The sequence below is a fragment of the Bombyx mori genome, chromosome 5 (assembly GCF_030269925.1).
Source record: "Bombyx mori chromosome 5, ASM3026992v2".
NCBI classification, from domain to species: Eukaryota; Metazoa; Arthropoda; class Insecta; order Lepidoptera; family Bombycidae; genus Bombyx; species Bombyx mori.
This window is the reverse complement of record NC_085111.1, coordinates 8711366-8727275: the sequence shown is the minus strand read 5'-3', so window position 1 is coordinate 8727275 and position 15910 is coordinate 8711366. Positions and strand designations below refer to the sequence as shown.

At 37.0% G+C, this 15910-nt stretch overlaps 2 protein-coding genes and 3 long non-coding RNA genes across 5 annotated transcripts; 4 read left to right on the top strand and 1 right to left on the bottom strand.

Annotated features, from left to right (window-relative positions):
- The first annotated feature begins 706 nt into the window (after positions 1 to 706).
- Positions 707 to 1352, top strand: LOC101739886 (uncharacterized). Its single transcript, XR_209944.5, has 2 exons — positions 707 to 1093; positions 1167 to 1352. It is a non-coding gene; the product is annotated as an uncharacterized LOC101739886 (long non-coding RNA).
- Positions 1353 to 7283: 5931 nt separating this feature from the next.
- LOC101739977 (uncharacterized) lies at positions 7284 to 8170 on the top strand. The gene is made up of 3 exons (XR_209945.3): positions 7284 to 7445; positions 7557 to 7645; positions 7860 to 8170. It is a non-coding gene; the product is annotated as an uncharacterized LOC101739977 (long non-coding RNA).
- Positions 8171 to 10841: 2671 nt separating this feature from the next.
- On the top strand, positions 10842 to 11632 carry LOC105842204 (uncharacterized). The gene is made up of 2 exons (XR_001139934.3): positions 10842 to 11132; positions 11277 to 11632. It is a non-coding gene; the product is annotated as an uncharacterized LOC105842204 (long non-coding RNA).
- A 1424-nt stretch (positions 11633 to 13056) lies between these two features.
- Positions 13057 to 14670, bottom strand: LOC134198911 (sperm mitochondrial-associated cysteine-rich protein-like). Its single transcript, XM_062668659.1, has 3 exons — positions 14027 to 14670; positions 13335 to 13580; positions 13057 to 13189 (listed from the first exon to the last, which is right to left on the bottom strand). Exons 1-3 carry the CDS (start codon positions 14366 to 14368, stop codon positions 13148 to 13150), a joined length of 630 nt encoding a protein of 209 aa, XP_062524643.1. The 5' UTR covers positions 14369 to 14670; the 3' UTR covers positions 13057 to 13147.
- Positions 14671 to 14740: 70 nt separating this feature from the next.
- Positions 14741 to 15879, top strand: LOC101740649 (small proline-rich protein 2H). The gene is made up of 2 exons (XM_004930179.3): positions 14741 to 15447; positions 15604 to 15879. Exons 1-2 carry the CDS (start codon positions 15214 to 15216, stop codon positions 15790 to 15792), a joined length of 423 nt encoding a protein of 140 aa, XP_004930236.1. The 5' UTR covers positions 14741 to 15213; the 3' UTR covers positions 15793 to 15879.
- The last annotated feature ends 31 nt before the right edge of the window (positions 15880 to 15910 follow it).

Below are 15910 nucleotides of genomic sequence, written 5' to 3'. Positions count from 1 at the left end.
CCACCTACTATGAAAGCGAGCAGGACTTTAGTTTTGTTTCCGCAAAGTAACAATAAATGAAATCTGTTTCAAAATACCGAAGTGTTTTGATGATCCATTAAATTTTTGGCAATGGTTCAATTTTGAAATCTTCTTTTCATTTCTTGTATTATCTGAACTAAGCTTTAGTTTTTGCTTTTTAGCTGCTTTTTTCGTAAAGGTTTCTACAGACGGTACGATTTTAGATTTGCTCAATCGAATTATCTTTAAGATTGAGATCGTGTGTTCCATCTTCATACATACACAAACAAATACCCACAGCTAAATTTCCGACCGCTGACCTAACTCCAATACAACTGATCTCTTGCTTGTAGCGCGATACCAAAATAATGTTGATTTATAACTGCATAAATAAAAATAAATGTTGTTGATAAATGAAAGGCTGGAGTAGAGCCGAGGAATTTAATACTTTTTATAACAAATTTAATTAATGAAGTCTTATAATAATTTAATACTTGGTATCAAGCGATTACTGGACTCCATTGACATCAACAGCATGAATGATATAATTTGGACTACGACCTTCATAAGGTGGCTAGTGGCGTTCACGTTGTGATATCCAAGAGCAATAGTGGATCTACAAAGATGAAGTTTGGATTGCATGAAAATAATGACTATTCTATCCTTCAGAGCTGAATGCGCGCCAAAAATAAATAGAAACGCGAACCGGACTCAATGCACACTTTATTACATTTGCTCTGCGTAAATCGTAATTCGGTTGTTACCAGATAAGAAAAATAAAATAAAAAGACATGCCGTGGGTTTCCAATCAGGTGCCAAATCGTATCATTCATATCTGGCTTTAATTAGAAACTGGCATTCAGAAACATGTTTCTTGTTCGAAATTTAAAAAAAATCTTACCATGTTCTCGATTTGAATGTAATGGTATAATATAAAAGCACGTCGAGATACTCGATCAGTACAACAAAATCTCTCAAGTGACAAAACATAAAAAGACTAAAAAAACCATTCATACCAATTTTACAGAAACGCTGAAGTGAAAACTTTGATACTTTTAAATATTAGCCTTTGCTTCGATCTCTATAAGAATATGTAAGTATACAGGAGCATCCAGGACGTCGATATCCACGATACGTTTAATTACAAGAATAAATTTTTCCTACAGGTGTGGAGGACCCTGCGGTTCTTGCTGCGGCCCATGCTGCGGCCCCTGCTCTCCGTGCATCACCATTTACACGTGCTGCACGAAGATATGTTAAATTCGGAAACATATCGACGCGGGTGTCGTCGATGACAACCATCAGTGTTAAGTGCAATAGTGATGTTTTGTGTAAATAAAAAATAAGTGTAATTTTTGCCTTTTATATGCGATTACAACGTCGCAAGGTGTCCTGTGTAGCCTCGTTTGAAGAAGGACATGTCATAGCGCTCGGGAAACACCGTGGAGGGGAGCTCATTCCAAAGCCGGATGGTACATGGCAAAAGCCCGGTTTCCACCGCCAGCGGAACGGACCCAATAATTACTTTTTCGGTATACATAAGCACTGTCCTTATTTGATTTCATGTCACGCGATAATATTGCGAATTCACACAACAAAACACCGCACGTTCTAAACTCCAACTTGATACTCGCTCTTTGTGGAAATCGGACTATTCATTTCCCATTTCCGATATTCTGTTCAGCTCCCTAAGCTGATTCATCTGTCCCTAATCCGTTTGCAGGGGAAATCAACAGGCAACTCTTTGTTGTTGAGAAATTTCTGGCAGTGCTGTAGGAAGACCTTTTCTAAAATACTCTCCAGATTATCGGGTTTCATTGTGTTTGAGAGGTTACTGGTCGCCCGGAAGCATTTCAGCTTAGGAGTTGAATTTGCTAACGCCGGTGTCTTCCAACGGAGACCTAACAAAGCAAGAGTAACAGCTTCGCGAATGAGTCTATTACCGGATCGAAATCACAACCTGCTAAGAAGATCCGGCGATAAACTGTTTGGGTTAGGTTGCACACTACGGTTACCGGGGTCCCATCTAGTGTTAGAGCTAAAGGCGTCTAATGCAAGCGTTATTGGAGCTGATGCATCCGAATGGGTCCAAGGCGATGACTGACTGGCTCCTACGTGATCAAGATTCGGGGAGTAGGTAGTCAGCAGCGATAACGATAAGGCGATTATCATGACGCATAGCCTTATCGAAGTATCGTTCCGACGCTAAATTCAGGTTTCAGGATTGATCCGAGGTCTAAGTCGTGTAGGTCAGCGTTCCTTACGAAACACGGAGCTCCGACGGCTAACCTGCAAAAGCGGGATTGTAGGGATTGGAGGGTGTCTGTGTGTGCGAGCCGCTTGAGTCCACGCTCTTCATGACGGGCTTTATGCAAGTTTTGTAAAGTGTCACCTTGTTCCGAAGGGACATTTTACTCCGCTTACAGATCGGGGTAAGGACGGGTGCTCGCCGTCAAATGACGTTCAATGACAAATGTCGTGACAATCTTCGTTCGTTTTTTTTGTTTCCTTTTTAAAATGTTTTATTTGGTTTTATTAAGCAAAGCGTTGAGCGGGGATCCTAGTGAATCCTCAACTTTAAAATATATCTAATGCATGCTTTCGTGTTGGCAAATTAGGATACACCCAGTATTTTTTTGTTATTTATTTAACGCAACGTGTTAATGTAGAAAATAACTGCAACGTCTTCACGTGCATTTGTAATAATTCATAATAGCAATAGCTCCTTAACTGTTATTATGGTTGCTAATGCGTGGCTGCCTACATTCAGGCTGACCGTATTCGCAACCGTATTACGAGTAGCCGAATAGTCCGTATACGGATTATTTTTGTGTTTTTCTATTCTGATTAATTTCTGTAAACAATTTGTTTTCCATTGCTAGAAAAGACGTCAGTCTCTTTGCAAATTTTGGAAATCATTAGTTTCTGCAGCATAATCACATAATCACTTAGTCTTCGTGCACTTACTTCAGATGCTCCTTTACCACAACACGCGATCACAAAGTTCTAAGTATAATAACATACATACTACATACTATAGATAGCAAATTAAAAACTTTGAATTATTTCGACAGTGAATTGACTGGTCATCACTTAAAATATATGTTTTAAATAAGAAGACAATTATTTTACTCACGCTGTTAAAGCTTGCAGGTAAGCAAACACAAATGAAAACGGTCTTGTCGGAAAAATTTTTGACGCGATACAAATTATCTTTTTATAGGAGTGGGTGATATAAATCGTATATAGATTCAATATCTATATATCGCAGCAATATCGTTGAATCCGATATCGCCCCGCACGAAATCTATATATCGATATCAGCCGATACACGATATTGCTCGATGTGATGCGCATCGCCATATCGGACCGATTCGTGAATCGAAATCTATATTTCGATATCGGCCGATACACGATATTGCTCGATGTGATGCGCATCGGCATATCGGACCGATTCGTGAATCGAAATCTATATTTCGATATCGGCCGATACACGATATTGCTCGATGTGATGCGCATCGGCATATCGTACCGATTCGTTAATATCAGCAATATTCGTTTGGTTCGTATCGAATCGGCCAGAGTGAGTGAGCGCACGATAGGGATATCATGTGATGAATGAAACAGAAACAGGCATTATCCATACAATTGTAAACCTTATATTTAAGTCCATATGTCTGTAGATTATTCTTAGCGTATCAGCAGGATACAATTAAGGAAAGAAGTTTCAACTTTCGACCCTAACTTGAATGCAGTATAGCCTATTTGCATCGTTGAATTTAATTTCACGCGCTTTGAACTTGAACTAGAATTTTTGGACAAGTGTTTATAAATACTTAAAAGTTTTTTGTGTTTGATTTTTAAAGTACACATTTTTCTATTTTTAGTTGAATCCAAATAATTGAGTTTATTTCTTGTGTTTGTATTAAACTTTTGAAATCTACACTCTTTTGGTATATTTTGTAATTTTAAATTAAGACACAAAATACTAAAAACTGAAAATAATGTAGCCAGTCCTAAGCCTGGTAAAAGCATGAAGGAAAGTTTTTTTGATATTTTTATTTTCATGTTCTTTTTATTACTTTAAGATCATATTATAAATTGATATCAGAAAACCAACCGTATAACGTTGACTTAAATCTATATCTACTACGATATTGTATCAGCGTATCGTTTCAAATCTCAAATATCATGAATCGAGAAAATCTACTAGCATCCATCAATATATAGATTCAGAAAATATATAGATTCAATATCCGATATTGATCCTCGATATATAGATACGATTCGATACGCGGCAAAACCGATATTACCCACTCCTATCTTTTTATGAATTTATTTTCTGATGAATGTTTTAACGTAGATGTCGGTAAAGAAATTTGAAGTCTGTGAACCACTGAAATGTAGGAGTGGGTAATATCGGTTTTGCCGCGTATCGAATCGTATCTATATATCGAGGATCATAATCGGATATTGAATCTATATATTTTCTGAATCTATATATTGATGGATGCTAGTAGATTTTCTCGATTCATGATATTTGAGATTTGAAACGATACGCTGATATAATATCGTAGTAGATATAGATTTAAGTCAACGTTATACGGTTGGTTTTCTGATATCAATTTATAATATGATCTTAAAGTAATAAAAAGAACATGAAAATAAAAATATCAAAAAAACTTTCCTTCATGCTTTTACCAGGCTTAGGACTGGCTACATTATTTTCAGTTTTTAGTATTTTGTGTCTTAATTTAAAATTACAAAATATACCAAAAGAGTGTAGATTTCAAAAGTTTAATACAAACACAAGAAATAAACTCAATTATTTGGATTCAACTAAAAATAGAAAAATGTGTACTTTAAAAATCAAACACAAAAAACTTTTAAGTATTTATAAACACTTGTCCAAAAATTCTAGTTCAAGGTCAAAGCGCGTGAAATTAAATTCAACGATGCAAATAGGCTATACTGCATTCAAGTTAGGGTCGAAAGTTGAAACTTCTTTCCTTAATTGTATCCTGCTGATACGCTAAGAATAATCTACAGACATATGGACTTAAATATAAGGTTTACAATTGTATGGATAATGCCTGTTTCTGTTTCATTCATCACATGATATCCCTATCGTGCGCTCACTCACTCTGGCCGATTCGATACGAACCAAACGAATATTGCTGATATTAACGAATCGGTACGATATGCCGATGCGCATCACATCGAGCAATATCGTGTATCGGCCGATATCGAAATATAGATTTCGATTCACGAATCGGTCCGATATGCCGATGCGCATCACATCGAGCAATATCGTGTATCGGCCGATATCGAAATATAGATTTCGATTCACGAATCGGTCCGATATGGCGATGCGCATCACATCGAGCAATATCGTGTATCGGCTGATATCGATATATAGATTTCGTGCGGGGCGATATCGGATTCAACGATATTGCTGCGATATATAGATATTGAATCTATATACGATTTATATCACCCACTCCTACTGAAATGTGCTGATTGAAATTCCTCACTGTACTTATAAGTGCCTTGTTTTAAATGCACTTCTATCCATCAAAACAATAATTTATTGTCCCTCCTATATATATCAACTCTTCTGTAGACAAGTCTATCGGTGGGTAGATATCTATTAACTTACATTTTAATACCACCCGTAAAGGACAAAAACAAGATAAAGATCCCGCCTTAATTTTTGCCCCTTAAGCGTTTCGGGTACTTCCCTCTACGTGTCACCTTAGGGACCAGCGCCAGAGACCCATGAAGACACGTAAGCTACTCGACTCTTGCGAAAGTAAAAGAAGGTGAGGGATAACCGCACTCTCTAACGCATGCTGGTTCCTTTTTATTACAACATGCGCGTGAACGAACTTGAGCCCACTTCAGAGACGATCAAAATTTGGTGTGTGTCTCCGAACGGTGTGAATGGAATTTAGTACATTTCCACACATTGAAGGCAAAATCTTGCGCGTAACAAAACTTTTTGGGAAATCATAAACATATGTGTTGGAAGAAAGTTAATGTCATGCAACGTCACTATATTCTTATAGGGTTTATAAGGTGTCGTTAAAAATTTAGAGTTCTATATCGATGAATCCCTCGTTTTTCATGAACAAAAACAATTTAAATGTAATGCATGTAATTTTTTCTTCTACAATAATTTACATGACTACTTATTTAAAGTAATAGTAAATGTACAATATCATGAAATGAAAACACTCGTTTGTTCGCTATTTTATACGTGCTACGGCTTGGGCTCATTTTGAAATTTGGCAAGCGAAAACCTTTGAATGTATCATTTTGTATTATTCTGTGGGTAGTAATGGAATAAATAGCCATAATAAAACAGTAACTAATTTACTTATTTTTACATTGCTGTTCGATGATGGACAGAATTTCAATCAAATTATGCCCTCTCCACTGACAGACCAACTTATAAACACCACGCTTTCAAAATCGTAGTAGCCTAAAGGAATGCGACTAGCCGGTCTTCAAATCCCGTAAGCCAATTGGCAAACCATTTTTACTAATGAAATACGTGCTTAGCTCAAGTTCACAAATGAAACAAGCATTTTACATAGCTTATAATTTCAAGCATTATAGCAATATAGATTCAAGGTGACTTTCACGTTTTTTTTTATTGCTTATATGGGTAGACGAGCCACCCACCTTGAGATATAAGTTCTAAGGTCTCGGTATAGTTACAACGGCTACCCCACCCTTCAAACCGAAACGCATTACAGCTTCACGGCAGAAATACGCGGGGTGGTGGTACCTACCCGTGCGGACTCACAAGAGGTCCTACCACCAGTGATTACGAAAATTATAATTTTTGCGGGTTTGATTTTTATTACACGATGTTATTCCTTCATCGTGGAAGTCAATCGTGAACATTTGTTAAGTACGTATTTCATTAGAAAAATTGGTACCCGCCTGCGGGACTCGAACACCGGTACATCGCTACATACGAATGCACCGGACGTCTTATCCTTTAGGGCACGACGACTTCTAAAAACTTCACGTTGACTTCTTCACGTTGCGATATATATGGGTTACAACTTAACACTAGGTTTGTTATGAGGTACGAGTACGGTAACCACTTAACACTAGGTTTGTTATGAGGTATGAGTACGGTCACCACTTAACACTAGGTTTGTTATGAGTTTAACTGTTTACGCCATAAAAATAATTTTATAAACGATTACTATTTCCATGAGAATTATTTTTTCTGCGCAATAGTCAGCCCGTTTAAGTATCTAAACGATCGATAAATAGTTTATCGATTAAGGTAACATCACTTAATGCTATAATATTTTCACAAAAGATAAAATTTCAAAGTATAGAAAATTTACAGTACAGAATAAATCTAAAATGTGTGATCGCATGGATGCTATTAATAAATTACAAACTGTTATGTCCGCAATTCGGTAAGCCTTTTGAAATAGTACCTCCAACATCGCTTGATTTATATTTGTGACTTGGCAAAAATTTTGCACATTTTTTACTTGCAAATGTATTTTCTTTATTGTGTATTTCAGAGGCGGTTGCAGCGGATGCCCATCGCCCTGTAACTCCACCAGAAATTGTACTCCGTGCTGCAGCGGAGGATCTCTGGTCACAGTTTACAGTCAAGTAGCACATATCCAATGATTTTCCAGACACCATAAGGCATATGAAAATATATTAAATTTATATCAATAATTTAAAATAGATGAAAGTTAGCTAATACGTTTCCAAATGAATTGTATTAACTAATACCCCGGCTTAACAATTTTCCAAGAGAACTTCAGTGAAGAATTTTGTTTTAAGTTATATGTCAAATTTTAAATTTTATCTTACAGATGCTGTGTTAGCTATAGGCCAACCTCCTCGTCCTATTGCTGCCTTTGACAAAGCTACTATAGCGATCGGTCATCACGGTCGGAATATCAAAACCTATTGAGACAAGTCGAACACGAGAAATCAAATTATGTTGTTAATGTTATAATGTCCTAGAAATATGTTCTGTGTTAGTGGCAAAAGTAGTATAATTTTGTGAATCTGTGTATTGTATCTTGTTAATATTTGCAAATTAGAAGACATCTGCTGCAAAACCCTATCTTGGAAACTTCATTACCAAAGAGAATATAATTGATATGTTTTAATTGTTTAAGATTTATTTCATTAAGGCATTAGACTAACAAATCAGTACCAAGCTATGCTGAGCTTCAAGCACTTTTAGCGAATCAGAAAATAAATGAGCTGTACTGCTTTTTTATATTATGGCCAACTCATCAACGCACTAGGAATACAGATAGAACAGAATAATAATAATAAATTGTAATCTTAAATGTTGTGATTCTTGATGTCGGGGGTTGTTCGAGAAGTCAAATCGACTGCTCGACATAGGCTTCTCCCAATCCACACCACTGAGCCCGGTCCTCGGTTCCCCTCATTCAGTTCTTGCTGGCCACCGTCCGGACGTCATCTCACCACCTAGCCAGGGGGCCTCAACATAAAGCCATAACATTCGCATATTTAGATCTGGAATAAACTGTCCTGGTGAAACTGGAAAACCCTCCGGGCCACCAGTAATCACTCCAAGGTGTGCTCTGAGTGCATAACGTGTTTCTTCAAACGAGGTTTGAGCAAAGCGCTCAGCAGAAGAATCATATGGTGGTAGGGCGTTTTGTTTGTCGGACGGGTAGGTACTACCATTCTGCCTGTTTCTGCCGCAAAGAAGTAATGGGTTCCAGTTTAAGGCCGTTATATCTGCCTGTTATACCTTCCTACCTACCTAATAAGTCTTTAGGGCTATATACCTGTGACTTAGAACTCAAGTTTCTAGGCCAGTGATGACATTTACGTTATCTATGGGCCTCAGTAACCACTCAATACTAGGTGAACCATATGCTTGTCAGCACATATAAACTATTTAAAAAATCGCATATTTTTTATATTAGGTTAGTCTTCTTTTTTCTGCATATTACGGTATCTTACGTGAAACCTAAATTCAAGGTTTGGCAGAAGAGCAGTTTGTTCGTTATATTCAAGTACTCTTTATTCCGAAAATGTTTACTCAGGAACTTCTTTTTTCGTCATATCGATTATTCTAGTAGAATACTACTGTTTTCGGCTTGGTATACATCTTTTGGAACACCCTATAGGCACATTGCACCGAATACATGCATATGCTCAGCCTTGTCGCGTCTTGCTCTTATTTATGATTATAAAGAAGAAGGCAGTAATTACTGGTAGTAGGAACTCTTGTGAGTCCGCGCAGGTAGGTGTCACCATCCTGCCTATTTCTGCCGTGAAGCAGTAATGCGTTTCACTTTGAAAGCTGGGGCAGCCATTGTAACTGTACTGAGACCTTAGAACTTATATCTCAAGGTGGGTGGCGCATTTACGTTGTAGATGGCTATGGGCTCCAGTAACCAATTAACACCAGGTGGGCTGTGAGCTCGTCCAACCATCTAAGCAATAAAAAAAAAGAAAGTGGATTGGGTCTTCGATGATCCCAATCGTACAGATTGTATGGAACATTTCTGTCTGTAGCTACTAGTTCTTTCTGATTTTGTACCGTTTGACGTTATGAGGTGTGGTCGGTGAGTTCTATTTTTTTTGTCTAGATGGTAGCAGTATCTACCTACCTACCTAACTATGCATGCCACTAAAATATATGTACTATTTAAAAAAAGTATGCGGAAATGAAATATAAGTATAGCCAAATATAGCAAAAGCATAGCAGAGCGCAGTATTATTTGAGGTTGTTTTTTACAATACAACTAAGATTTCGACCTCATGTTTCAAGGGAGTGGGGACTTTAACGCTTTAGTATGTGTAGGTTTTGGTAGCCACGTAGCACTAAGTAGACTTGAACAATAAAACAATACTCATTTCACTGACTCAATGAAATCATGCAATTGGCCTATAGACCACTTCAATGATGTAGTTATCTTTATTATATTATAAATTGGCACTATTGCATTATCGGAATAAATTAATGAAAAAAATATGTATGTAAGACATACTGGAAACATAATAGGGATATTTCAATCACCATCGCCATCTCGATCTACCAAAACATATAAAATACCGCGATTTTGGTTGTGAAAATTAACCGCCCCTATGTAAATGATATGATGGCAAGATACGCTCATAGCATAGCATAACCCCAATCAATTTACATATATTTGTGTTTTTGAATGCGAAATGTGGCGTTAGTTGTGTCGGGAACAAAGTTTTAACTAGGTCATTGAACCCAGGGTGTTTTATTTTAAGAAGAACGGATTACTAGTTGCTGTTAGGCCTTTTCGGCTTCACTAGGATGATCTCACGGCGATTTTAAACTTTTTTAATGCTATAAGTGACTAGAGTTGTCCATAACCAAGTATTTAGTCAGTTGCAGTTATCGTGAAGTCGAAATATTAATAGTATTCTAACGTTCGTCAAATTGGAATGCAAGATTACTTCAAGCCTTTAGATAGATTTGGTGGATTGTGTAAGCGAATAATACGATGTCACGAGTTACGCTAATTTAATACAAGCTGTTTGCGAGTTTGTGATGGAATTAGAATCAAATGATATCATCATACAGAACCTTTCATAAGTAATTGTTGGATTAATTCTCTATCAAACTACCATGGATTTGTATGTGAATTTTGTATTAATTAAAAATGTGAAGTCAATCAATGATGCTTATCGTATAATACAAGACTCAATTATACCGAAAAAATTTCTCAAATCAATTTTCCGATTTCTTCCTCGCAATTTTTATTATTTATATTGTTCGTAACTTAACCTAGTAGATTGGAAATAAAAATCTAGTAGACTCCGCTATGCCTATAAGAGTCATTGCACTGCTATGAGAATCTCATTTAATCGAAATATTCGTAAAGTTTTTTAAATTTACAAGTCTATAAATTAAAAAAGTAAAAAATGGGTTATTGTCCACCAGTCTGTTCACCTCCGGATTGTCGTCCGATCTGTGGACCTGCATCTCCGCTCCTTTGCCAGAGCAGCGTGCCACCAACACAACGGTGCTATCCTGTAAATCCTTGCATCAACATATACAGCTGTTACACTCAAATTATGTAACGCAATGGACGATTTCTATAGTGAATTTAAAAATGGTTAGAAACACACACTTGTTTTGTAAAATGTACAGTAAACTTGTCGCTAATAATCTATTGAAGTTTCAATGATATAATTATGATTATAAAATCAAATTTAACTTTCTTGCGAAAAGTATTAATTAGGCTGTAATTTTTTTGCAGTCTTACAAGTTTCTTTTCCCGAAACAGATGGGTTTTCTTTTCAAGATATTGTTTTCATTACAACGTACTCTAGAAGTTGGATAGCAAAACTGAAATTGCCTGTTTTGTAACTACTTAGTTATTTAAATTGCTAGGTTAATTTATCATGTTAAAATCTTTTACATTAACTACGAACAGATAATTGCAATTTGTTTTTATTTCGGAATTTTAATGTCTTTTGATTTCATGTATATATACTCGTACGTTTCTACGGTTGAATTTTGCCACATTTCACTACAAATTGGCTTAGTTCTAAATCTAGGTGGTTTAGTAATAAGACAATAAAGTAAACGAAACAGTAACAGGAGGCCCAAAAATCTCGTGTTTCATTTCATCCATAATAAAGTCAGGATAGGAGGAGATAATGTAAAACTTTAAAACTTTCTTGTACCGCTTTTATCTTCTTGAATACTCGTTTTTGGGGCCTCTGTTACAAGCGGTGTCTTGGGGATGATTACATCTGAATGGGACGCATTGAATATAACCGACTACCATGCCACAGCAACAATCCTTGTATAAAATAAACACAGCAAAATACGCAAACCATTAAAGGTAAAATAGTGTATATTCAAATAATATTCCAATACTATTTTGTATTGTAGATTCAATAATTACGGTTGGTAATTGTGATTAGTTAGCAGCTAAAACTCATTACTTACAATAACTATATCGATTACTTGGTCTGTATTTTTAATCTGATTTTTTATTAATTCGCTTAATGGTGAGTAATCACTCTTGTTTATGGACATCATTAATGCTAACAAGTAACAACACAAAGATGCTACCAAACAATCAATCATACTGCTACAACAAGCACCCACCATCACTTACCACCTATGAACCGTTCGTTTTTTTTTTCTTTTTTCTTTTATTGCGTAGACGGGTCGACAATCTCAGAGCCCACCTGTGTTAACTGGTTACCGGAGCCCACAGCATTTACAACGTAAATGCCGCCACCCTCCTTGAGATATGAGTTCTAAGGTCTCAGTTTAGTTACAACGGCTGCCCCACCCTTCAAAGCGAAACGCATTACTGCTTCATGGCTGAAATAGGCAGGATGGTGGTACCTACCCGTGCGGACTCACAAGAGGTCCTACCACCAGTAATAACACAAATTAAAATATTACGGGTTTAATTGTTATTAGACGATGTTATTCCTTCGCCGTGGAAGTCAATCGTGAACATTTGTTAAGTACGTATTTCATTAGAAACATTGGTACCCGCCTGCGGGATTCGAACACCGTTGCATCGCTCGATATGTATGTTTGCTTGAATGTACCGGACGTCTTGTGCTTTAGGCCACGACGGCTAGTCGTCGACTAGACGATGTAGCAGCATATCCTTTTTTTATTTGTTGTATCTATCTAACTGTTACCCTATTGCATAAGCAGCAATGTGAGCCCGTTACGTTCGGATACGTTTCTAGGGCTGGAGCAATTAAATACGATCGATGCTAACCTCTGACGTGTGACGATGTCCACGCTGCAGAGGACGATTATATAGGTGAAACAATTTTCACATCCTTCGAGCAGAATTGGCAGGTTGCGTCATCAGTCTTGTTTTAAAGGTCTTTGTAGCCATTGTAGGTACACTAACATAACGCCCAACTGATGGTAAGATGTCACCGTTGCTCACGAGCATCAGACATACCAGGGGCAAAGCAAACCACTGTCCACGTCTGATGAATCTCCTCAAACCAAAATTAAATTTATTTATTACCGTGACAGAAATAAATAAACCCTTAAGAAATAAAAACGTTTTTATTAAATAAAAATAGACGTAATGAAATTTCATCCACATTCTAAAAGTCTTCTCTTCTTGGAAACTTCTCACTACCTTAAAGGGACATCCACAGCGTAAGCGCCTCCTGGGCTCTGCAAAAGAGATTATTTTTTATTATCCAGCTCCTTCTAGGCGGATCTAATGTAAAAATATACTAAATGTTTATTTTTGGCGAACCAGTAACCTACTTCACGGAACTGACTAATAAAATTTAACGTAATGGATCGTGAAGCATACCATAGGATTAGGTGCGGGCTTCTTTTGCAATACGCCATTATGAACTATTAGGGGTCTGCGAACAGTTATCGGATCGATTTCGCAGTCTGGGCAGCATCGGCGAGATACAGGAACACAAGGAAATGTAGCGGGGGGCGGCCTTGGACAAATAGGTCGTTGCTTGGGAAGAGCTGGCGTAGGGCACTGTGGATTGCAGCACGGCAACACGGGATAGTAGCATCTTATTGGCTCGGGACATCGTTTCATCTGTAAATAATTTTGAAACCTTGGTTTTGATTTGTCATCACAGAATTGTTTGTAAATTAATTACTTCTACAATAAAAGAATAACAGTATAACGAAATGAAATTCGAAAAATATCGTTTTATATTTCAGCTGTGTTCGAATTTAAATTTGGGTGTTCACATGTCCATATATATACATATTTTTTATTCCTTAGATGGGTGGACGAGCTCACAGCCCACCTGGTGTTAAGTGGTTACTGGAGCCCATAGACATCTACAACGTAAATGCGCCACCCACATTGAGATATAAGTTCTAAGGTCTCAGTATAGTTACAACGGCTGCCCCGCCCTTCAAACCGAAACGCATTACTGCTTCACGGCAGAAATAGGCGGGGTGGTGGTACCTACCCGTGTGGACTCAAAATATATGTGAAACTAAACAGAAAAATACTTCTTTGTTATTACTTACTGGAGGTGGGTCACACGGCTGAGGTGGTGGACAGCAAGGCAAAACTGGTGGACAATAAGCAGGTTTTTGCGGGCAAGGTGGAGGAGGTTCACTGGGAGGATCGCGACGTGGCTTGCAACACGGTAAAACCGGGACTATTGGAGGCATTATATCTGGCAAAAGAGGAGCTGGACTCGGCCTACATATTGGTTTGCAGTTACATGGAGGATAAGGTGTACACGGTAGTGGTGGAGGGCAACAGGGCTGGCAGCAGGGAGTAGGTGGTGGACACGAAAAACAACATGGTCCTAGCCCACATGGTAATATTGGTGGGCATGTGGGACAAAAAGAGGTGGAACACATTTTGAATTCAGAAATATTATTTTGTCGTTTAATGTCTTTCGTAATTTTTTTTTAATTTTCAAGATTATTTTCTTCAAACAAAAATTTTCAAAATAAAGTCAACCTTTATTGAAGTTTCATTATTTCAAACAGTAAAAATGTACTCTATGGTTTTCAATTAAAAAGGTTTAATAAATTATTAATGTTGATACTTCTGTTCAAACTATGTTAATCAGTTTCCTGACAACCGTGTAAATAACATAACGCATGATACACAAAGGATGCATACATTTCTGGTGAATTTATTTTCATAACAATATTATGAATTATACAAAGGTTGACCTTCATAAAACCCGCTGTTTATTTATCTAAAATCGAGATCTTCCGCATTCATTGGCATAATAATATTAAACTAAAACGTCAATAAGATTACTGTTTTTAAAAAGCTACTCAAGATACAAGTAACGCTAAGAAAATTACTAGCAAAACTTGCGTTAAAAAATCACTGTTTCTTATTAAGACAATACACAATATATTGAAATGAAAAGTAAATACTATTGATTAGCGCATCACTGGGGAATGTTTGGTAAAAAACATAGACCTATAAAGTAAACTTCAGTGGTAAAAAGTTACGTTCGTAAAATTGTAATAAAACATAAAAAATAAATCACAAATGCATCACAAAATAAAATTACAGATTCGGCAGAGCATGACCGCATCCAGTAATTTTCTATACACATTTCTAAACTTTTAATTATAAACTCTTTGCAAATAAATTCAGTCCAAAAAGAACATCACAAGTGTCATATTTTTTAACTTTAAAATTTTTCGTATTAACTATTTTAATAATTTAAAAATAAATAAAAATGAGTGCTCCTTTCTACAGCTACGATCCCTGTGTTTGCTCTGGAATGCCATGTGGTGCATGTTATCCGTACACGACAAAGCCCTGTGCTGCATCGTGTAACGACTTGAGGGTTTGCTCCGTGTGTCCTGGAGGAGGGTGTTCCCCTTGCCCGCCCCCTGTTCGACCGTGTCCAGAGCCTTGTCTGCCGATACCAGTATTACCAAACCTACCTCCGTGCCCTCCATGTGAAAAAGTTCGTTTTATTTTTTACTAAAAAGCAAAACATACATGGACATTTGTATCATCGCTTCATTCAACTCATCGTACCTACTGTTTTTTGGCAACTCGTCAATTATTACAGTGCTATTATAATTTGAATAGATTTTCCTTTATTTATTTTCTTTTACAGCCGGTTACTTGCAAACCAGATCCAATACTAGTCTACGACACCATAGCGATTCCAGCATGCAGGCCGAACCGTTGCAAGCCCTGCCCGTCGTATTGTACCGAACCAGCTGTCTGCAAGCCGCAACGTTGCAGCTATCCAGGAGTACCTGTCTGTAAGGGTGGTTGCGGACCTAGCATGCCTATTTGGTGATTTTTGTTTGGATGGAATCTTATATGCAATTGTTATATCATTGGAAATTGTATTTAACGTGTTATGTAATAAACGTTTAAAAAATAAGGATTTTTACTATAATTTTATATGGATGAAA